This window comes from Chenopodium quinoa, unplaced genomic scaffold, assembly GCF_001683475.1.
Source record: "Chenopodium quinoa cultivar QQ74 unplaced genomic scaffold, ASM168347v1, whole genome shotgun sequence".
NCBI lineage: Eukaryota > Viridiplantae > Streptophyta > Magnoliopsida > Caryophyllales > Amaranthaceae > Chenopodium > Chenopodium quinoa.
The window spans coordinates 1-25,471 of record NW_018744168.1 but is presented as its reverse complement, the minus strand read 5'-3'; the positions used below and the strand labels follow the sequence as shown (position 1 = coordinate 25,471).

The 25,471-nt window shown below is 35.0% G+C and overlaps 1 protein-coding gene and 1 pseudogene across 1 annotated transcript; both read right to left on the bottom strand.

Moving 5' to 3' along the window:
* Nucleotides 1-4,344: 4,344 nt before the first annotated feature.
* LOC110693982 (putative F-box protein At1g67623) lies at nucleotides 4,345-5,010 on the bottom strand. The gene is made up of 3 exons (XM_021871149.1): nucleotides 4,880-5,010; nucleotides 4,624-4,789; nucleotides 4,345-4,530 (listed from the first exon to the last, which is right to left on the bottom strand). The coding sequence occupies exons 1-3, from the start codon at nucleotides 5,008-5,010 to the stop codon at nucleotides 4,345-4,347; spliced, it is 483 nt and encodes a 160-aa protein (XP_021726841.1).
* Nucleotides 5,011-10,529: 5,519 nt separating this feature from the next.
* On the bottom strand, nucleotides 10,530-20,005 carry LOC110693981 (annotated as a pseudogene).
* Between the last annotated feature and the right edge of the window lie 5,466 nt (nucleotides 20,006-25,471).

The following is a 25,471-nucleotide window of genomic DNA, read 5'->3' as shown; positions in this document are numbered from 1 at the left end:
AGTGGTAATATGAAGTTTATTGTATGACGTTTAAACTTTTTTACAAAAAGTAATACAAGGATACTTTAGTGTTTTAGATAGCACTCTAAGGGATGTAATTACTTTAAATTCAGTTAGTAATTTTAAATAATTGCTCTAATTTTATAAATTAGTCTTTCTTAAGTGATCTTTGTTTAATTAATTATTTTCTAAAGCTAATTGTGTTTTCTTCAGAATTTTAGGCCATGCCTGGATTGAGTTGAATTGGGGATGAAAAATTAAAAACGATCTTTCTTAAGTGGTCTCTCTCTTTTTCTTAAGTGATCTTTGTTCGTGATCTTTACTCATCCATTCGTGATCTTAGTTTTTTTTTTTAACATAAAAAAACAGTCGTTTTAAGGTACGTGTTTAAGTTCCATCAGTTATATCGTTCACTTACCACAATTGCATTACCAACACTACAGATACAATTTACAAGTGGGTGTGTGTCATGTTTGAAAAATATGGGCGTGGTAAAAGGACGATTCAAAATCGTGAAGATTTGGCTAAAATGATACTTGACAATGACGACACAATGACAATGACCCACTTTCTGAAATGCGAATATTTTTTGACAAGTTGACAATGACCTTACACTAGGGCTGAGCAAAACTATCTGAAAATCCGAAAGTCCAATGATCCGATCCGAAAATTATGGATATCCGATCCGAATTTGATTTCGGATCGGATATCCGATCTGGATTTTTCGGATATCGGATTAGATATCGGATATCAAAATTTTAGATTTCGGATCCCCGATATCCGAAAAAAGTCGGATATCGATATCCGATCCGATATCCGAAAAATCACTTGTTCTCCTAAATTTGGATGAAGAAACAAATGGGCTAAGCCAAAGGTAATCTAACCTAAACTCCCTATCAGCAGCCGCACTATATATATTACATATTTACATCCACCTTCACCCAAACTCAGTAACTCACCAATCCTCCCAAATTCCTAATCTACAATCGTGAATCGTCTTCTTCAACTATAGACATACAGTAGCTCATCTCTTTTTCAATCAATAATCAATTTGATAATCTCTTGTTAGTTTTACATGATATCTCATCTAAATATCTAATTTATTGTTCGAATTTTCTGAGCATCTCTCTTATTTTCTTCCTGGATATGGCATACGGGTAGTGTTTCGGGGTTCGTGGAGGGGTGGGGTGGGATGGGTGTTTCGGGTCTGGTGGAGGGCTAAGGTGGGGGTAGGGGTATCAGGCTGGTGTGGGGTGGGTAGCGGTGGGGTTTGGCTCGATCCCGGGTTGGACCGTAGCTGCGCGGAGGGGTATGGTTGAGGTTAGTGTGTGGTAGAGTTGTGGTTGGTGCGGTGGAGTTAGTTCGGGGTATAAGGTGGTTATGAGGGTGGTGGCCATGGATTTGAAGCCATTAAAGGACAGTAAGATGAGGGAAGGGAAGAGGAGAGGAAGAGAGAGAAAGAGGTTTTTTTTTTTAATTTTTTATACAGAGATTTTTTCACAAATTTTTCTGTGAATTAATTGATTAAAACATTTTTCCTGATACATTATGCTCTTATACGAAAAAAAAAAAAAGTTGCAAATAACTAAAATATACATATAAATTGGCCTTTTAAAAAAATAATTTTGCCTTTTATTAATATAAAATAATTAATATAAATAATTGATATTAAATTATTAATAAAAAGAATCGGATACCGGATATCCAAAATATCCGATCCGAAAATTTCGGATATCCGAAACATTTCGGATCGGATACGGATATTAAATTTGCAAATTTTCGGATTCAAATATCCGATCTGAAATTGGATATCGGATCGGATATCCGATTCGTGATCAGGCCTACCTTACACTGCCAGAGTTCATGGGAAATAAGTGAATATTTGCACCGATGTGCTACTTTGCTATTTCGCAGTGAAATGGTCATAAAGTGTTGGAGGACATATAGTTTCTTCATCATTCCTCTCTACTTAATCTCCCAAATTTTTTTCCCCATTTAAATTCGGAATTACCAAAAACAAAAATGTCTGAACCTAATAATCAAGCATTGTCACCTTTAATTGTTAATCCGTTTTAGTTAATCCATTTTTCTGAATTGTACTGTAATATTATCAACATTTCCTTCTTTTTTTAAAAAAAATACGTATAACTATACTATAAATTTATTGTAATAATTTGATTAACATTAATGTTTGTGAATTTCGAAGTACTGTCTTTTGTTTATTTCTGATTTATTTTCCCCAATATTCCAGAATTTTTCCTGATAATCGGATTGTACAGCACAACCTTTCAGAGATAAGAAAAATCGGTAAACCTTGCTGTGATGTTTGTAAAATCACCTGCACAAGCAATGATTGTCTTAAAATGCATTTGGGGGGAAAGAAACACCAAAAGAGCTTACGAAAGCTCCAGAACCCGATTCCCTTATTTACTCCAACCAAAGATGCTGCTAAAACACCAGTTCTAGTGAGTAACAATGCACAACACAACCTTTCAAAAAAAAGAAAAGTCGAAGAACCATGGGGTGATGTTTGCAAGATCGGGTGCACAAGCAATGATTGTCTTAAGATGCATTTAGTGGGAAAGAAACACCAAAAGAGCTTACGATTACAACCCCATTAATTAATAATTTCTCCACTATTGCTGATCTCAGTGCTATCCCTCACCCCCTTTAGCTCTTTCTGGTTGTATTATATTTATCTAGTTGTCTGTTTTAAAAACAATATTAGAAGTGTAGTAGTATGGTACATTGGTGGGACTATGTTAAGAGAATGCATTTTGCATATAAGCTATTCTGTGGACATTAGGATGTAATAGTTATTAAGGGCTTTGCCCAACAATAGCATGCTTCTTGCTGTGTTTATAAAGTTTGTTTAAGATTAGGACCGGATTATTATTAGCAATAAACTAATCGCATTTGTTCACAAATCATGTGCTATTTCAATAACTAAAAATCTTGTGCAGCACTCTCATACTAAGCATATTGATGCACGACATCATTTTATAAGAGATCATGTTGAAAAAGGTGATGTTTCTATTTCTTTTATCTCTACTACTTATCAATTAGTTGATATTTTCACTAAGCCTTGAAGTGAAGAACGATTCAATTTGTTCGACTGGAGTGGGGATGCTAAATAATCTTCGTAGAGGGAGTAAAGGCACAATCTACATATCTTATTTTTTATTGTGAGTGACCGAGGGGCACGCTACACAGTATGTCAAGGCCTTGACCCTTATGTCACGTCCTTGATATACATCGTCAATAAATAAATATTGGAACAGCATATTTGGTGAAAATTCTGTAAATATCTTTTAAAATATCTTTTTAAATTATATTTTAAATATAACCGATTACAATTAATCTCCATATTTGTCTTAAAACATTAGAATTTCCTAAAACATTATGTATACCTATACATTTGGGTAATTTTTGTACCACTTTAGACACGAACATACGAAATTGTTCATGGTGGTATAAGAGATATATACAAAATTGTACCACTTTTGACACGGTGGTACAAAACCCTCCTGTTTTTTACCACTCTCGAAACATGGTGTTACCCTTTTCAATTTCGTCTTTGCTTGTGAAAGAAGTGGAGGGGGGAGGGACTGAATTTGTTTTTCCTACTTGCCCAAGTTTGAAACTATGTTTTTTCTGGTATTTGTACTTTGGAAATTTATTTGGGTGATTTTTTCACTTTAGACACGAACATACGAAATTGTTTAGGGTGGTAAAAGAGAATGGTTTTTGTTGTTTGAACATGTTTCGGTGGTATAGCTTTTGGTCATGAACTGTACCATTGGAATCTTAGTTTCATGTATTGATAATTGAGGTGGTTACAGTGTACATTTTCATCATATGCCGGGTGAGAGAGAGCAGATGTTTTCAATTCAATATTGGATCTGTTTATGTGTCCTGAGCATTTGCACATTACACACTAATAGGTTTGTTTGATCAATACTATATGGTAAACTACACTCTGTTTGTGTGCGTTGTTCCGAACGGCGAAACATATCATTATGCGCAACCTGAACACAAAGTTAACAAATCATAATCTACAAGTTTGAAAAAGAAATGTCATTAATACAGATCATATGCATTACACAAGACCGGTGAGTAGACCACGTAGTATTTCATAAAATACGCTTATTTCCCTAATGCATTTACAAGTCATACAAGATATTGTACTTTCCGCATCCTCGTAGTAAAGAGGATCCCATGGGTTTAAGTTCTCTTATGCTGTAGTTTTTGTTTGCAGAATATTTTCGGTTGTGGCATATAATGTACAATCATATGATTGTGCATCCAATTTGAAATCGCCATCTCACGTAACTTCCTTCTGCACTAGACTATCCCTGCAGATCCGATGCTGTTAATAGTGTTCTCCAAAAGCTTAACACCCCTTTCTTCTTCTCCGGTGTATATGTATATGAGGCTTACTACATATGCTGCCACTGGAATTCTGCAACTCCGTTGCTCTTCCAACATCGTCAAACCTTCGTCTACCACCAGGGTGTTGAAGTATTGTCGCTACGGTAAAGAGAAATGCTAAAATAGTGACTAGAAGTCTACAACATAAATTCTAACGAATAAAATTCACAATAAATGAGAAAGAAGACGTACAAATCCAAACTCAAGCAGAGCTTCAGGATGTTCATTCTCCACGCACTTCATGAAGAACTTCTCCGCCGCTTGTCGGTGTGGCCACGATATTCGTGCTTTAATCCAACGGAGGTGAATTTGTTGAAGGACCCCTTTTTCTTCGGCTATCCGTCGTAGTCTTTTACAACTATTATCAAGTTATACGACAGAAATTAGATTATTACATTCTCTGTGTATGTGATGAGAAACAGAGTGCATGTTGCAAGTATAAGCCTACCTTAATTTGCACCGAAATAAATCAGCAGGAGATGACTTAGCAACGAAACTTAGAATGGTCGCCAACACTTCTGACGGAAGGATGTCAACCATACATGTTGTAAATTTTCGCCTTTTCACTTCTACTTCCATTTTTGATTTTTTTTTAGACAGGAAGATCACTATGTTCGAATAGAAGGAAGTTAATATTTTTGCAAAAAGTGTTTGACACATAAATAGACTTCAAAGTGACGGTTCACCTTCATGCATGGGAGTGGATGTAGTGGTTTGGGAGTTGTGATGATGATGGTGGATAATTGAATTAGTGGGGAGATTTAAAACCGGCGAGGATTTCTTGGAAATTGTCAATTAGAAGTTACGCATGCATATATTAATTAATGGTACATATCTTACGCAATAAAAATACCAATAAATGTACCACTATACCAAGATTTCTAGATGGACAGGGTAAGTTATTAATATATCTAGCACATAATTTAAATGGAAGAATTTGTCCTATAAAAACGGAAATATTGAATGAATAGATCGCAAATTATGAGATTTTACTATTTCTTTTTCTTCTTTTTCCTTGTGGGAAGATATTGATAACGGGGAAAATGGTTTCATCATTTGCGAATACAAATTTGTTTTGTGCTTGTACCCCAAAAAAATCATTTTGGCTCGAATCATTAACAGAAAGAATCAAATGATCCTGGTGATACATTCGAGGAATGAAACGTATTACAATTAGTTAACTATATTTCTTGTCACCCGAATTTTCCAACAAAATCGCTTTATTTAAACTCTGATCATATGACAATGAACCACTGGAAAAAGAAATGGGTTATACCTCTTTAGAACGGTACAAATGACAATGAATACTAATAACTGTTACTAATAACTAAGTCGTCATAGTACACTAGAACCTTAGTGATTTGTAATTCAGGACGTCCGGATATTTACGATGAACGTGGAGCACTGTTGGGAACTCTTCAACGGCAGTGAGCGGTTCAGTACCATTTTATGCCGTAACACCTACATGTACCAACAATAGAGTTCTCTTAGTGACTAAATCTTATTCCTTCAATTCTGTCTTTGAATCAATGTAGGTTGTTAAACCATTTTACCAATCAAACGTGTCAAGTTTGAGGTACGCCTTGTTATTTGATCCAGGGTACCACTAAGACAACATACATACCACTGTATTCAAGGTGGTATAAATCCACTTATAGAATGAACCACTATAAAAGGAATTGGATTATTAATAACCAGGGTGGTACAAATACCTGCAGCGTAGGAGAACGTTTACATCACCCAACTAGTCAAGTTACTAATAACTAATTACTAGTCAAGTTTCTAATAACTAAGTCATCATGGTACACTTGGGTGATTTGTAATATTTTGTAATTCCAGACGTCCGGATATTTACGAAGTACACTTGGGTGATTTGTAATGATTGTAATTCAGGACGTTCGGATATTTACGATCACCGTATAGCACTGTTGTTGGGAACTTTCAACGGAAATGAGCGGGTTCAATCCCATTTTTTGGCGTTACACCTACATGTACCAACAGTAGAGTTCTCTTAGTGACTAAATCTTATTCCTTCAATTCTATCTTAGAATCAATGTAGGTTGTTAAACCATTTTACCAATCAAACATGTCATACGCCTTGTTATTTGATCCAGGGTACCACTAAGATAACTTAGGTACCACTGAAGTCGAGGTGGTACAAATACACTTACAGAATGAACCACTAAAAAAGGAAATGGATTATTAATAACCAGGGTACCTGCGGCGTAGGAGAACGTTTTGCGTCGTAGGAGAACGTTTACATCACCCAACTAGTCAAGTTACTAATAACATTTTACTAGTCAAGTTACTAACAACTAATTCGTCATAGTACACTAGAATCTTAGTGATTTGTAATTCAGGGTACCACTAAGACAACTTAGGTACCACTGTAGTCTAGTGTCAATAGGTAGGTATCTTTGAAGATTCTGCCAAAGCCTTGGGTTTGAAAACAGTTAGTGTCTTAATTCACTTTCAATGTAATATCTTCAATAGGTAGGTATCTTTGAAAATTCTGCCAAAAGCCTTGGGTCTGAAAACACTTAGTGTCTTCATTTACGTTCAATGTAATATCTTCCACGATCTAATCAACAAAATTAACATAAATTATGGATCCAAATACTCCTAAAATACCAAAGCGCCAAACAAAACGCTAACACAAAAAAAAAAACAACCAAAAAATTACCCAATTATCCTACATCATGAAAATTGTCTTCAAACTCCCCCTAATCACCCACTAAACTTAACCTTTACCTTAAACTTAAACATATTGTGTAGATTACACAACTAAACATAAACAAACCAAGCTAAGCCCAAGGATCGTAAAACTGGTAGGACTGGGCCGCCTGTAAGCATCTGAATCGACTGAGCCGCTGTCGTCATCATAAGCGGGATACTCACCTCCACCATCATCAGAGCCAGAAGACCAGCGCCCTCCATGACCAGTTTCAGAATCATCTTCTTCATCATCTTCAGCAGCTGCACCCCATCCTCATCCCCATGTTCATCATCTTCATCTTCATCTTCTGCATCTTCGTCATCCTCATCATCTTCATCGTCGTCGTCCTCATCATCTTCATCCTCATCATCAGCATTCCCCTCTTGATTCTGGTCCTCCATCCCCTCATCACCATTACCATCATCAGCACCATAAAAACACCATAGCACTACCCTTGTCCTCCTCAATAATCCTCTCAACAAGTTGGTCATTTCCAACAGCCGTGTCATTTCCGGCATAACCTGGCATTGAACGGATTGCGTGAATTTCCTTCTGAAGGCATGCAATTCGCTGTTCCCGAAGCTGGTGCAAACGGGCCGACAAAACCCTCGCTTCTTCTAGCTTTGCCGTATGTAATGCTCTAATCTTAGCTACTTCTTCTATCTTTATCTTCTCCTCTACATTGATTTCGTCCAACTCTGAGTACAACTTTTCAAGATGCCTTTTACCTCAGTCACATCCCAGTCAGCCATGGTAGCTTCTCTGACAACCAGAGACAAAATTGAAAGGGTAAATCCATGTTTCTAAATTGGTACAAAAACATGGGGTTTTCGTACCATCATGACTAAAGTGGTACAATAATCTCATCCATTTATTGTACCACTATGAACAATTTCATATCATTGTGACTTTAGTGGTACAAAAATCGCCCAAATAAATTTACAAAAATCATAAACCCAACATTAATGGTTTAAAAATTGGGCAGAAAGGAAAAACAAATTTTCAGTCCCTTCCCCCTCCACTTCTTTGACAGGCAAAGACAAAATTGAAAGGGTAAATCCATGTTTCTAAAGTGGTACAAAGCAGCGGTTTCTGTACCTCTGTGATTAAAGTAGTACAATTTCATCATTAATATCATGTACCACCCTGAACAATGTCACTGCATGGTTACTATAGTGGTACAAAAAGCCCCCACATAAATTTCAAAAATTCATAAACCCGAAATAATTAGTTTCAAATTTGGGCAAAACGGGATAACAAATAATTCAATCCCTTCCCCCCCGCTTCTATGACAGCCAAAGACAAAATTGAAAGGTTAAACCCATGTTTCTAAAGTGTTACAAAACAGGGGATTTCTGTACCACCGTGAGAAAAGTGGTACAATTTAATCATCCAATTCTTTTACCGCCTTGATCAATTTTGTATAATCGTAACTAAAGTGGTACCACATGCAGAACGATATCAAAAACCAACAAAAAGGAAACTACCAATAAAACCACAAAGTATAAAAAACAAATAACACATTATTACAGAGAAAAAGCAGGAAACATAATTAAAGAGTCCCAAACCAGTAAACGACTATTAAGAAATAGGAACATACCTTGGAGCAGAATTCACTTAGCGTGGTTTTTTGAGGTTTTTTAGACGGTTTTAAAGGGGAATGAACAGGTGTTTTACTCTTCGAACGAAGTATGGAAGTAAAATGAATACGGTGATGAACTATGGAATTAATGGTTTCAATTCTCGAGGGGAAGTAATGATGGCGTTTCATATAAGAATTTTAATTATACAATTTCACTGTTGTATTTTTTTTAATTGGGAAACCTTACCAATTCCTAATTGTATCAATATGGGTGTGGTAGTTATGTGTAATCCCCGGAAGTGCCTCGATGATGTTTGAAAATCCCAATTAAACATTACATCAAGGATCATAATGAAAGTCGTAATTAAACATTCAATCAACTAGCTCATGATTTTTAGCTAATGGTGTTAGGTTGTTGGTGTAACATCAATCAACTAGCTATTACCCATACGCTATCAACCTTTGCACAAATAGAACTTTTCAGCGACTCAGAAAAATGGGAAAAAGGATTCCCCAAAAATGGTACAAGTGAAGGAGTAAAAGTGGGACCAACCAACACATATTCAACCCCATCGTACTGAAAAAATCGGAAATAAAACCCTACAAACCCTCCAAACCCTAAACCCTAAACCCTTCAAACCCTAATGGCTAAACCCTTACATATGATCAAACGCTGCAGGATTAAATTTTTATGCAAATCTAGTAATGTAACTACTTTTTGGAAATTTTAGTCCGCCTTCTATCTAAATTATACATTTATAATTGACATTATTTCGCTTAAATAAAAGCTTTTTAGTTGATTGAAGTTGGGTATGTGGTAGTTGAAGTAGTGAACCGTTCATGTATTACTATCTACTTCAGCATCGAAAACCAAATGTTACTGTTCTTCTCGCAATGATCGTAGTGTGCCATTCATTGCTCCTTTGGATGATTACATTGCGCAAGTTGATCGAAGTTCCGATGCTCCAGTCATTGCTCCTGTAGTTGTTTATATTGTCCAATTTAAAATCATGTAACGGTATTAGACAATTATTGACTCGTTCATAGTTGAACTAAGCACCGTTGTTGGTTACTTTCCCTCGTCGTCATCTAACGTGGTTAGATTTATCTAATCTACTAGATCAGAATATACTTTTAATTTTTTTCACAGTGCACTAGTGTGGTACATTTTCTTTGATTTAAGGATGCATAATAGAAAAGTAGAGCAATTAATTAAATATGGAGAAAATATTAAAAAAAAATATGTTTCAAGATGAAATTGCATTTTCATGGAAATTACAATGTTAATTCCCAATTACACTTAAAATTTACTCCGTTACCACCATTAATTACAAACTACCAAATAGGTAAGAGTATAATGAGTATATACAGTGTTAAAAGGAGACATTTGAGTTTTTTCACGAGAAACATTATAATATTTGTGGAACTCTCTTAAATTGTAACATGCAATGTTTATGGAACAGAGGAAGTATTAGTATATGTCAATGTCATAAACATTGTATGGTATAAGTATTAAGTAAATGTGCAATAATTGAGTTGGCAAGTCCACAAACATACGAAACTTTTAGTCATTGCCCCTTTAATTCTGATTTCTGAACCTAAGTACAAAATCTGTTCTAACTACAAACCACATACCCAACTTACAAGCTACAACTATACCAGCTGATTCCAAAAACTGGCTCTAAGCAATAAATAATCTGCAAGAGAGTAGGATTTAGCTAGCTTGGTCTATGAACTACTCATCTCTAAACAAAGGAGAGGACGAAGATTCCTAGGCTTACACAAAAAAATTGCTCAAAATCAGAACACTGTCTCATCTGCCCCAGCATTGCTCATCTTCTCAACGTCTTCCTGCGATAAAAGGGTTCTCTTACCACTGGCGCTAGTCTTATCATATGGTTGAGCCATCTTTCGGAGAAACTGCAGCAGACAAAAAATTCTCTTATCCACATAAGAATATGCAAGGATTGTAACAATAGTTTTGGAGATTATGCTAGTTACTCCATACAAAACATGTAAATAAACAATCAATCAAAATGGCACCTCTCTTGCTATGTGCAAAGCCATATCAGTGCTCAAATTAAGGTAGGCATCACGTAGGTGAGATAATATCCATCCAGGCAGCTTGGAGCGCTTATCATGCCGACTATATCTGCAGAAGAAACCAACAAAGAATTAATCATTTTAAGACTCAGCAAAGTTTTAATCATTTTGGCACACATCCTAGACAACATACAGCACCTACAACCATATCACAGTTGAAAACATTATATCATAATTAACAATGCACTGTTGCCAACAACTGCTTAATGGATTTTAAATCTGCAAGATTATGGAACATACTCGTTTTGATCTAAGGTGTGCTTAATTAAGCTTGCTTAACTCGTCAAAAAAAAAAAAGGGATTGCTTTGAAAGAAATAGACATTTGGAATGCTGTAATTTTGATGTCAGAGCCATTGTATTTAATATTTGGATTCCAAGCATAAAATTATGTTAACAACATTAGGACTGTATTTTCCTTTGAGCAGACCATATAGAATTTTAGGTATCTGCTGATCTTTTAACAAAACAGAACAAATCAAATTTCTAATTGCGAGTACAGTAACAAACCTTTTGTCAGCAAATATCATCATTCCGTAATCAGCCTTTGAACGAATTACTCTGCCCACACATTGAGCAGCTTGTCTCTGGTAAAGAACAATTGAATTAGTCCAATAGCTAAAAGCAATCAATACACTTATTAATAATTAAAAACAATAATTCACGAGGCAATAGCAGTACCAAAGCATCAAAAGTTAGAAATTCCCCTTCTTTTATCTGAAAAGTGTCCCGCAAATATTCCAGTCGAGCAAGTAATATCCTGCAATGTAAAGATCCAACAAGCTCAGATTATTCAGCCTCAATTGACGACTAACAATGCTACAAAGATGACATGATCCCACAACATGAAACATATAATTGGTAATTGCAACTTTGAAAACAATTCAGCTAATCAGATATTTTTGGTTATCTCAAAGGAAAAGGGATAACCTGAGTTTAAAAAAATACAAGGAAAAGAAATAACGAAAGGTAATGTAATTGGTTTTTTGATTGAAATAAAGTCATTCCCTCTTATAGTCTTATGCCCCCAATGCATGCAAAGTTCAACATCATGTATAATATATGAGTTTCAGCATAAAACACATGGATACCCTCATTCTTTCTCCAGTTCCCTCAATGTCTCCTCTTGTGTTCTAATGTCTCTCGTCCCACGTAAAAGCCAGAGTGTAAACAACACTGCCTTTCATCCATCACCAGGACCGTCTTACAACAGGTAGCACCAACCTTTTTATCCTCACCCCCTCTCTTCCTACTCTTCCACTTTTTTTTTTTTTTTTTTCCTGGCACCAACCCTCCATGTTCCTGCCTCTACTCCTGCTTCAAGCTTATATTTGGGAATCATCTGACCTATGATGGTTAATTTTCATACAAGTTCCAAATTTATGACTCCATGGCCATAACAACAGCTAACATTTTATATTTATTACAGATTATTTTAGAGAATTGATGGCTGCTATATGCAGTGGTGATGTAGGTTTTTTTTGAATATTAGTTGGTTCTCATGGTTTTGTGGTGAGGTAAGGGCTAGTGATGGCATGGGGGGAGGACATGAGTCAACAAGTAAAGAGATGGGGAGAACAATGGTGGAAGAAGGGACTAGCACAGGCAAAAACTAGTTGTGGTGGTGTGTCATGACTTAAGAAACTTAAAATTAAAATAATAATTACCAAAAAGATCAAATTCCCAGGGAGTTAGGTTCAAATCTTAGGGCTTTAGGGGTTTGGATGGTGGTCCTCACACTTTACAAGCCTTGCATATTTCCTGAACAAAATCACACCAGGAATGAGGGTGAAGTGATATCACAGAATTCAAACAAATGTAAAACCAAAAACTTTGGACGAAATGCCCCCTTAAAATATTACGGAGAAGTTCCCAACACGAAAGACAATAAATACGTTCCTTGGTATTCTCTCTATTACCTCTCTCCATCATCTCTTCTATTCTTCCAATCATAAAAAATTACTCCTTTTATCTGTATATGTTGATCACACTTTTATGAACTTGAAATGTAGAGAAGAAGGATGATTGTGGGAGGGGTGGGCTCTATAACACTAGGAGGGCGAAAAAAAAAAAAGATATAAGTATATGACCAAATAAGGAAATAGAACAAAGACATGAGGTTAGTACGAGGTTAAGGTTAGCAAATTTACCAAATAACCATCACCCCTCAGGCCCTCCCCATCCCCCCCTCACCCCAAAAAAAGAAAAAAAAAAATCCATCAATTATGATCTTCAAGTATTATCTATTCTGTTAGTATGGGGTTAAGGTTAGCAATTTACCACCTTGGGGTAAAAAATAACAATCTGCTGGTATAGTTTGCGGTCTTTGTTTCATGCGTGGTGGGGTGGGGGAAGTTGGTAACACTAATCTCCAAACTCATTCGTGAGCATAAAAACCCCTGGTTTTTTCTTCTCTTTCTCTTGTTTTTTACACCTTTTTTCTATTATACCTGTTAACAAAAGATCTAAGTTAACTCTTCTACTTCTCTTGTTTTTATACACCCTTTAACTTAGGTAACAAAAGATGATTGGGACCAATCTTGCTACCACTAGGAAGCTTATTTAAAGGACAGTAGTCATACTTATTGCTTTTCTTGGAAGCATTGTGCTGTTTGAATGAATATTAAGTCAGGTAAGGATTTCATAAACTTCTAGATGTACCCAACACATTTACTAAGAGAAAATGAAGTGCCGAAGTAAAATAGGCCACTATGAAGTAATATCATGTACCCTTTGTTCATATCTTAATGCACCAGTTCTCTATTGAAAGTAAAACTTATAATTTTGGACCATAAATTCTCATCAGTATATAAGAGAAAACATAGGCAAGTGTGAATCAGAAACCTCTAATATGTCTTTTCCAAGAAATCAGCTTTATAGAATTTTATCAATGCTTAATTAAAGATGTTTATGGTAAAATTAGTGCATCGAAGACAGTGAAAAAGCAAATGGTGCAACTGTTTTGAAATGGGGAAAGTGGTTAGTTTGGACAGTGTGAAAGACTGAAATGTCAGAGTTGGGGTTTTACCTAGTAATTTTAGCACTGAGAAAAGGTGGAGGTTATGATTAATCAAGTGGGAAATGTCTAGGATGCATGTTGGACAGCTGAGATAGATGGGTTATTATTGGCTGGTTTTGGTGATATGAGGTGGTGATGGAGCAGAAGACTTTAACCTGAATTTTGTAGAACTGATATTATTTTTGTTGAAATAAAGGGCATGTTCCCTTCACCTTATTTTGGCTGAATTGAATTTATTTTTTCTGAAATTAAATATATTTACTGAAATTTAATTATTTTTATTAAATAAAACTCATTTCACTAATTCTCGATTAAATTTATTCTTTTTAATTACTAATTTTTACTTATTAAAAATTATTTTTGCTGAACTTAAATTACTTTGACTTAAATATTTTTGAATAAGGTGAAGAGAATAGGGTTTTAATTATTTTTGCTACACTTAAATAATTTTACTAAACCTAAACTATATATTCCAATTAAAACTTGTAATTATTGATTCTCTATCATATTTGTTCCTTTAAAGTTGTTGATTCTATAAAACTTATTTTTAATGAACTAAGTTAAATTTTGCTGAACTTAACTTAGTTTTGCTGAACTAAACTTAGTTTTTGAACAACCCATCCATCTCAGCTGTCCAACATGCAAGTAAAACTAACTACTAGTAAAAATTAAGAATGTCTGATTAAAACATATAGATAAAACTTAGAACATGTGAATACGAATAAAAACTTAGAACATATAATTAAAAATCTTAGAACACAAGATATAATATTTAGAACATGTCAGTAATAATTAAGAACATCTAATTTAACTCCTTTAAGATTTTGAACATGTGAATAAAAATTTATAACATACGAGTAAAAATTTAGAACATAGAGAGTAACCTCACAAACAAAAGTGTTATCTGGTAAAGCAGAGTCTTCCCCTAAATATATATGGAGGGATTCTCGCAATAGCCTTCCCTAATAAAGAAAAAATATGCAATCTGGTGTTGTGGATGCATGCAAAGGGAAAAGTTTTAAATGCAATAGGTAGTAACAAGTTGAAACACCGAAGGGAACAAAGCCACTCACTTGCTCAATGTGTACTGGAAAGGAACCCCATACATGATCACTAGTCTGCCATAATGTCGATCAAAATCTATACCTTCAGCTACCTTTCCCCTGCAATAAAAGTGAAGTATGCAATAAACATCTCAGATTTTATCATAACAAGTCAGGTCATTGTAAACTTCTCAACCTCTTGATTCTGCAACAGAACATACATTAAACAATATTTTGAAAATTTTCTAATACAATACCTTCCATAGGTTATTTATATTCAAAAGTATTCCCTACGTTCTTTTTTATTCGACTCACTTGCAATTTGTGTGGCCTCCAAAGCACGTGTTTGACCAACAATATTCTTAATTATGTTTCCTTTGCCTTTGTCAAAAAAAAAAAAAAAAAGTTGGAAACTATTCATTGAAAACTCTAACAAGATCACACATGATAATTTTTAACTTGTAAAAAAGTAGCCAAAGACGGACAAAGTTTTTTTTAATTTGTCCACATGAATAGTAAGTAAGTAGAACAAATAAGAACGGAGGAAGTACAAAATTAAAGGTGGTTAATGACTATCTTTCCAAATAATTTTTAACAGGCAACATTTTTCTTCTCTGTCATATATTCTACATGTAAGCAAAAAAAACATGACAAAACAAAAACCACACGCGCACGCTCACACACAATCAGATTCAGTAAGCCTGTGTGATTTTATGCAAACTGCCAAACTGATGCACAAGTTTGACGCAAGATTTCTTAGCCAATGTGTACGAACTCGTTAATATGTGTGGTCATCCCCTATCTGAACTTGCTAAACAACCTAAAAAAAAAGCCCTGATCCTCTTCCCCAGCCATGAGCAAAATTTTCAAAGTATCTGATATAAGATGCAACAAAAATAATGATCCTGCACCACTGTAATGTTGTTACAAAAATGCAACAAACAGAAATTCCAAATAAAGCCAGAGGATAAAAATCATGAAATATATATGCCTTAACATGATGGACATTTAATATTATGATTGTTTAATAAGAAGAAAAAATTATTACGGCTAGAAAATCATCAAGCACATCTTACCTTGCAACAGAGAAAAAGACAGCACCTCTCCCACAATCACAAGCCTTGCGGTAGTTGTCTAGAGCCAATGTAGTTTCAACAACATCTTGAGTTTCAATGAATACAAGTTTATGCTGCATTATATCCTGCAATAACAAGGGTTTGAGAAAATATAAAATACCCTCAAATACAATGTAACACAATACTGACATATTAGATATAGGCCATCCAGTATCAACAAATCAAATCAGCAGAATAACTAGATTGAGAAAGAAATCTGATTATGCGATGTATATTACAAAATTCGATGCTCAGACGTCATCTATACCTTTAGAATACCGGTTTCATTCCAAGTATTAACAATGGCATCCATGTATGAATAACTGACAAAAAAACACACAATTCCATCAGGAACAACAGAAACCATTTCTAGTAAATAGCCTTCCATAGTTCCTTGCAACACCTGGATCACTTCTCATATCGTACTTTGTGCTAACTGGAAGTTGATCACTGAAACAAACATACAAGCTATATATGTCAATAGCAAAAAAGGCATCTACATGTTAACCAGACTTATATATGATAACTCAAAATTATAACTGAGGGTACAAGGTCTTTAAACTTCACACAACATTCAATCAGAAACTCAAATACAAAAATAAGATGAAAATCCAAGATTAAACCTTCACCTTCCACGTGTTAGGACCATTGGACATATGCAATCCCTTGTAAAGGACATAGTAAAACTTCGACAGACTACAGGATTGAAATTCAGAAGGCGTGGGTACAGATCTATAGGGCTCAGAGTACCAGAGGTGATTACAACTGTTTGGAAGCGTTCAAATAAAGGCCTAATAGCAAGTGAAGCATCATGACAACTCAGCTGAAAATTCCATTTCAAAGCACAAACACGTATTATAATGAGCAAATAATGAGAAATTAATATAATGATACAAAAGGTAAGCAAATATATATAAGAAAGAAACACCTGACAAAAATTTGGGATGTCAAACAATAACAGAAGCAAAGAGAGGGGAAAGAAACAGTCTTTTTATTGTTTATAACAAGCTGTAAGCTATATATCATATCAGAGTATGTCAGTCTAAACCAACCTGCAGTATGGGGTCAGGGATATGAGGCATTCTCTCTCATCATAGGGTTCAATAATGATTGAGAAGCCCCTGGCATATGTGCCCACCAGCGTTGCAAAATCACAAATAGTCTGAATACTTAAGAACTCGTCTGTATCAGTTATTTCAAGGGTCATCAGGGAATGTAGGCGATCATAACAAAATTTTAAGGTTTTTTGGTCAAGTCCCACTTGTTGATTTAGGGACGCTACAAAAGACACAGGCGACTCCTTTTCAAAATTCTCACTTTGCAACCGGCTTTTGATATATTGCACCAACCTACGCAAAACAGATAGAAAATGCTCAGCTCGGCGAATATTCCCTGGTACTGCTTCTTTCAGAATATCCTCAGGCAGAGCTGGGTTGGAAAGCCAAGTATCGCCAACTGTAAAAGAAAATTGTTACAGAAAATGCATAATGAATTAAACGAAACTTAAGAAACTGCCAACTCTAGACAAAAATAGCAGAAAATTCAAAACAGATGCCTATATAGCACTGACATACTTGGTAAATTTCCCCTTTGGGCCAACCTTCAACAAGGCGATTATATTCTGCACGTAGTTTCCCAGCATCTGTGGCCTTGAACCTACCTACCACATCAGATGAGTTAATATTAACTCATAAGGAATCTTTCCTTTCCACATAATATAATTCTAACATCAAATATACACAAACTGTAAACCTAAATCAAGATGCAGAACTTTTTCACTGGACATCATCAAATGCAAACATGCAATTTAAGGAACCTACAAAGAAATTTCTACCGCTAATAGAAAACAATTTGTTTATTCAAATATTACCAATATAACAACCACTTACCAATATAATGGTAATGGTTTTCGCAATACGTTTTCAAATTCATTTTAGGATATTAAAATTTATTAACATGCCAATTTATTCAAATTTTTGCCTGATTGTTGCCCAGATGGAAGCGTAAACCAATGTCTGGGAGTCAATTTTCTAATTTGGGTACGTGAAGTGAAAATAAGAGTACCTTGCTGATATTTTCAATAACCTTTCTAGGGATATATCACAGAAAAATCAAAGAAAATGAAGCAAAATATAAAAGTACCTTTCGATCTCTTGAGACATCCTAGAAATATTTCTGGTCGCACCTTCAAGAGTTTGCCTTCTGACACTAACACTAAGAGCCTCAATGCACACGTTGTCAATGTTATGAGCCTCATCAAAAACAACCACAGACTCCCGCTGCATCTCTTTTGAAATAATCCCAGCAACTTTTGGATCAAGTAGATATTGGTAACTGTAAACCACAACATTTGCAAATTGCACCATATGGCGTGCCAGGAAATACGGGCACCATCCTTTCTGCTTGCCAAATGCTCTCAGGTCCTGTAAAGTATATACACCTGGGGCAAAATTGCCTCTGAACCCGACTTCTCGTAATCCTCAAAAAAGGAGCAAGTAGGGATATTAGGATTTTCTACAGCTAGAGCTCTAACCCAGCTCGCTGTAAGCTTCCTACAGCCGGCATCAACAGAGTCTCTATTTTCAGCAGAGACAACAGCTGGATTAATACAAAGATTTTTGCGGGAAGAAAGCCCAAGAGCAAGGAGCCGAGCTGAGGGACCCAAGTGGAAAACCTGATAGTCATGGAGTACCTTTAGCTCAGCTAGTGTTTTTTCCATTTCATGAACCGTACGAGTGCAGTAGATGAGTTTAATAGGATTTGATGGTTTTGAAAGAGCATAACTGGTAATGAGAGATAAAAGTGCAATAGTTTTCCCAGTGCCAGTGGGCATCTCCAGCAAACAGTGGCCCTTTGCATCAAGGGCTCGTTTGAGTTCAACCATGTAGGAATATTGCTCTGGATAAATGTTATCATAGGGGAAGTAGACTGTAATGTCTTCTATTTGGAACTTCATGCTACCCTATGCAACTAGTGGCGGCTCCAAGGTTAGTTCCACTTGGTTCAACTGAACCCCAAATCTGATAGTTTAATCAATTTGAATCTTAAACAGTTAGGCAATAAAAAGAATATAAGACAAAGATTATTTATATGACTAGTGATTGTGTTCGATGTCAGGAAAAGTTTGGAGGGATGAAGTGACAATAGTGGTTAACGGCCAAAAAAAAAACAGAGTAGGAAAAACAACACAAATTTTATTATCGTTCCACAAAAAATAATAATAGAAAATCACTTCCAACAAACAAGAAATAAGACTCCCTCTGTTGTTTTTTAAGTGACACATTTTCCTTAAACCTTTGTTTTTTTAAGTGACACACTTCCCCTTACTGGTAACATTCTACAAATTTTTTTTTTTTCTCATACAGAAAAAAATGTGTTATTTGCTAACTAAAGACTTAGAGAGGGACTTAGTTTCAACAAGCTAACACGCTAAAATTAGATTTAAGATGGATGTTTTCCCTGATTCTTCATATCACTACAATGAGTCAGACGGACAAAAAGTTTGGCACGCAGCACAACAAGATCAATAATATCAACCTTTCAATTGTCTATCAAGTTACAAGGGAAATGTACATTATACACTACAACTTGCAAACATAATCCCCATTTCAACAACATATTAAAGGTTGCTTTCCCTGATTCTTCATATCACTACGCAGGCCCGTCCCTGAGGCAGGGCAGGAGGGGCGGCCGCCCTAGGCCCAGGGAAAAGAGATTTAATTTCATATTGAATTATCTCGAAAAATACATAATTTTAGGTATATTTGATTCAATAATCAAATTACGCTCATAATTTTCTTTTCTTTTGGATATGATGTTTCATAATCTAAGAATTTACGAACCCTAAACTTAAACACTGATAATTAAATTAGATTAGATCAAATATAAACCCTAAGATTGTGAAATTGATGTGATGGTAACAACAACAAAACAACTTACCTTAGAAGCTGCTTCAATGGGGGATACAAGAATTAGATTCAACGGAGAACGCTTCAATGGAGAACGTTGAGTGCGCTTCAATGAAATAACTCAGAAAGGTAGGAAATAGGAATGGAGGCTTTTAAAAGCCATGACCCGCCATAGTTATAATATGGGTCTGATAAATAAATGGGGCGGATCTGATTGTCTAATTATGACACAGGTGGGTTTTATAAAGGTTTTAAGTAAATATGTTTTAAATATCAATAATAATAATAATATATAACTTTATTTATATTATTATTTATATACTAAAAGACACACCAGCAAATGACACGAGTCATTTCTTGGTGTAATCCTTAATTGTTATTTTTTTTTGAAAAAAAATAAAATCAATCATAGAATAAAATCTTGTACGAAAATAATTTATTATATATGTTAATAACAAAGATAATTACTTTAAATATATAAGATTTGATTTACCTTTTCACACAAACATTTATGACTATAATAGAAAATATTAATATGATTTACGACATATAATGATTTACTACAGCGAGAGTATTTATATTTTTTTTTCCGTAAAGTTGTTTATTTATTGATTAGAATTTACAATAGAGTAGTGCATATACTTTTACTACCCTTTGAATGATAATAACCCCGCTCTTTCCCTTCTCTAAGTGAAAATGAGTTACTGTATTAAATTATTTTATTTTATTTATAGAAACATTACTATTTACTACCTTAATATATAAAAATTAGTTAGACTATACTTCATAATATTAATATAAATACACATAAAAATCTCATGAAAATCAATATTACAGTATTATTTATTGCCCTCATCCAAAACATGTTGATACTATATATAATCATATATTTGAATACAATATCTACACATCAATATTTCAATTACTTAATAGACGATTTTATTACTTTGTATTTAAGATATCAAATTATTTAATTTATACTTATTAGATGTATCCACTTATCTTTCACATTTTAATCAAAGATTGTCCATGTGTTTTTAGATTTTTTTTTTTTTTTTGTTTTATTGTTAAAAATAACCAATTATATTTGAAAAGTTGATATTAATTTTTTAAAATTGTCGTGCATTGCACGAGACCTAACCTAGTTTTTAATATTTCCATATACCAAAGCTTGTATCAATTATTTGTAAGTTTTTTAGATTTTTTTTTTTTAAAAAAAAACAGCTAAAATTACACTAATTAAACTGAGTTTACAACAAACGAAAGGACAGTAAAGTAACATAAGTTACTATTGGCATAAGAAGCCCTTACACAATACCAAATTAAGGTCATTAATGATATTTACCTTTAAGCTATTACAACGAGTGAGGACAGCGCATAATAAGGCTTAGCAATATACATTTAAACATGCGATGGACTATTGATAGAACAAGGGAAGTTGGTGATGATGTTTCGTGTTGTGCAATGTATTTTCTAACATACAACTAAAAGTCTATGAATGTTGCTGAAATGACGGAGACAACCCAAAATCAGTATGCCTTACCCTAAGGGACCCAATAATTCAAATGAATAAAATTTTCTTGAGATCTATGCTTCATACATGTCAATCACATTTCTTGCGATCTAACAAAACCATATCTTATGGGAGTTGTTAAAAATCGCCCCACAATTTTCTACTTAAAGCCAAAAATTTTAAAACTTTGACACTTTTTCCCTTTTTTTAATTTTTTACCCAAAACGAAATTTTCTCTCACCAAAAATGTGGAGCAGCAACTAGATCGCCGAGGGACACCGAAGAGCCGTCATCGTCAGCGAGATCCACCGGAGAGCCGTCATCGTCGCCTGAAAACGAGGTACTTTGCGTTTAAAAATTACGAATTGATGGCGGACATCTGGCCAGGACGCCGTCGTCGTGGGTGTGGCGCCTGGCCGGGACGCCACCACTGTGGGAGGTGGCGCCTGGCTTGGACGACGCCACCGTGGCTAAGGCGCCTGGCCAGGACGCCGCCACCATGGTAGTGTCGTTTGGCTGGATCGCCCTAACCATGGTGGCGGCGTCCTGGCCAGGCGCCCCAGCCACGGACGGTAGCGGCGTCCCGGCCAGGCGCCATCGCCACAGTTATTTTTTTTTTTAATTTATTTAAAGTTTTGGTTTTTTTATTATTTTTTTTTTAACTTTGATAAATTTGAAATTAAATATGTGTTAATAATTTTTTTTTTTAAAAAAAATAAAATTTAATTTGAAATTATGTTTTAAATATGTGTGAATAATTTATGAAAAAAAATAAAATTATGGTTTAATTTGAATTTATGTGTTAATAATTTCAAAAATAAAACAAATTTATAATCTTGTATGTGTGTGAATACTTTTGTATATAATTACGTGTTAATTTTGTGTTAATTATGTGTAAATTTAGAAATTTAACGTATGAAGCGTTAAATATAGAAATGAAATTTAGAAATTTAAAATTTAGAAATTACTTATGTGTTAATTTTTTTTTTTTTTTAACTTTGATAAATTTGAAATTAAATATGTGTTAATAATTTTTTTTTTTTTAAAAAAAAACAAAATTTCATTTGAAATTTAAATATGTGTTAATAATTTCAAAAAATAAACAAATTTATGTTTTAATTTTGTATGTGTGCGAATACTTTTATATATATTACGTGTTAATTTTGTGTTAATTATGTGTAAATTTAGAAATTAAATGTATTATGCGTTAAATATAGAAATGAAATTTAGAAATTTAAAAATTTAGAAATTACTTCTGTGTTAATTTTGAGTCAAATGTATTAATTTAATCCTTATGTATTTATATTTATGTCATTGTTGCAGGATTATGGTGGAGACGGAAATGATTATAGTGGGATTTTTGTACATGATGATCCGTTCGAAGATGCTCAATAAGCGATTGATTGGGCAAAACAGGTTGCAATTAGATCAGGTTTTTGTTTAGTAGTAGCAAGTCATAAATCTCAACGGGATGATAGAATGGATCACATTTTGAGATGCGATCGTTATCGCAAAAAGGAGGAACGAGATTTCAGTCAAGCGATTCGGTTTGATACAAAGCGGAAAGGTTGTGGGTGTTAGTTCAGAGTAAAGGTTCGACAACAGCAAAGTTGTGACGGTTGGGAAGTGAAGGGTTACGGTAAATGGGGGTATCACAACCATGAGATGATAGTATATGAAGTGGGTCATCGACAGTTAAGTGACCTAAGTCCTGCTGCGAAACTAGTTGTAAAAGAAATGAGTTATGCTCAAGTGAAGCCTGCTAAAATATTAGCATCTGTGTTTGATATACGTGTTTTATACAATGGTTTTCCCCGGTTTTACTTAGTAATTTTATATGGTTTTGAGCTCTACGGAGCCATTTCTTGCTAACAATCTCTTCTTTAGTGTATTCGATTGTTTTAGTAAGCTTTTCAGGAATATGAAGCGTTTCTAGGCAATTGGACGTGTTTTAGTAGATTCGGAAGAGTTGATAGCCAAGAACTGCAATTTATGTGGAGTGCCCGACCGGGCATGGCTTGCCCGGGCAGACCGGGCAATGAGGAGTTCACAGGAAGAAGCCCAATTCTGAACGGTGCAACGCGCGCCCGATCGGGCAGGCTTCGCCCGGTCAGACCGGGCGATGAAGAAATCAAGTTATGAGATGCAATTTTGGAAACGTGTTACGCGCGCCCGACCGGGCGAGGTGCGCCCGGTCAGACCGGGCAAAGAAGGAAAACTGTCGTATTTTACGCAGCCTTCCTCCGCCCGATCGGGCGAGGTCCGCCCGGTCAGACCGGGCAAAGCTCAAGAACGCGTATTTTCTTATTTTTCCGAAATATTATCTTTTGGGGTATAAATACCCTTTTGTAATTAACTTTTAGACAGTTAGTTTTTCATTAGTTTTCTCCTTAAGCCCTAGAAAACTCTCAAGAACCCTAGTTTTATTTTCTTAAGCAATTTCAATCTTTAATCCTAGTTTTATTAATTGTTCTTCAAGAATTCAAGACCATCAATTGAAGTATTTGGTATTTCTTACTTTCCATCTCTTTATTTATTTTATAGTTCTTTAATTATGTGTTCTCTATTAGATCTTGTTTTTGATTTAATTGATTTGTGAGTAGTTTCCTTAATCCGGGATCTTGCTAAGCCCGATTATGATTGTATAAAGTAGATCTTTAAATTCCCCAATAATAATCCCAATTGACATGCTTAATTGATTGTGTTTATGCCAATACTAGATTAGGGATAATTAGTATTGTTATCATCCCTTTGTTCTTATTGCAACGGAAGTTGGGTATTAACGGGATTAGGTTATTTCAATTAAGGGTTTGAAGATCATCACGGAAGTAGATGATTGAAATAATTAGGAATCTAGGCATGGTGTTTAATGTCCCTTATTCGCTTGATTCCACGGAAGTAGGCTTGATAGTTAATTTGGGAAGCCATTGATAACTCGGAAGAGACCTTTGGTATTATTATTAGGGATTGCTTTTCTTCTTGTCAATTGATTTATATATTGGGGGTAGATTTATTAGTTTATCAATCATAATCGTGGTGATGCTTGATCTTGGATGCTTTAGTTTATTGATTAATATTTCCTCTAGTTAATTGTGTTATTTAATAAATTAGTTGATTATTATCATCCATTATTGATTGGTCACGTGCTTAGTGATTAATTGAGTCTGATTAATTGAATGAACCATAGTCTCTTGGGATTCGATCCTTACTTGCCCTACTACACAGTTAGAAGGAATAGTTAGGTTATTTTTGTTAGGTACGCGATAAGCCTATCAAATTTTGGCGCCGTTGCCGGGGACTAACGGTTTCATATTGATTTTTCGTGATTCGTTTATACTAAGCGTTGTTTGTTGCTTCGGCTATTGTCTCCTGTGTTTTTGATGTTCTTTTGCCTAGTTCTTTGTTGTATGCAAACACGTCACTCAGGGTCAGACGACTTAGTGCCTCTCGATTCAGAAATTGAAGCGACTGCAAGAAGACGAAGAGGTAGAAGAAGAGCAGGTAACAGAAATATGGAAGACCAAGCAACAAAGTCTCTTTTGGAGTACGGTATCCCTGACACAACAACCGGACTCCTTTCTAGCATTATTAGACACCTATCACCGCTCAGAATTTTGAATTGAAACCGCAATTTATTCAATTCATATCCAATGATTCATTTGCTGGCACACCTCTTGATTGCCCAGTGAATCATATAGATGGTTTCTTGGAAAAGTGTGACACTATGAAGCTGAATGGTGTTACAGATGATGCTCTTAGACTTCGCCTTTTTCCATTCTCATTACGGGATAGGGCGAAGGAATGGTTAAGAGATGAGGGTTCTGGTTCCTTTGATACATGGGATAAACTAGTAAAAGCTTTTCTGGTCAAGTTCTTGGGACAAGAAAAGACTGCAAGATTAAGGAACGAGCTATCCACTTTCAGGCAATCAGATGAAGAATCCTTATATGACGCATGGAGGAGATTCAAGAGGTTACAGAGACAGTGCCCCCATCATGGCATACCTGAATGGATGTTAATCAAACATTCTATAATGGTCTAAC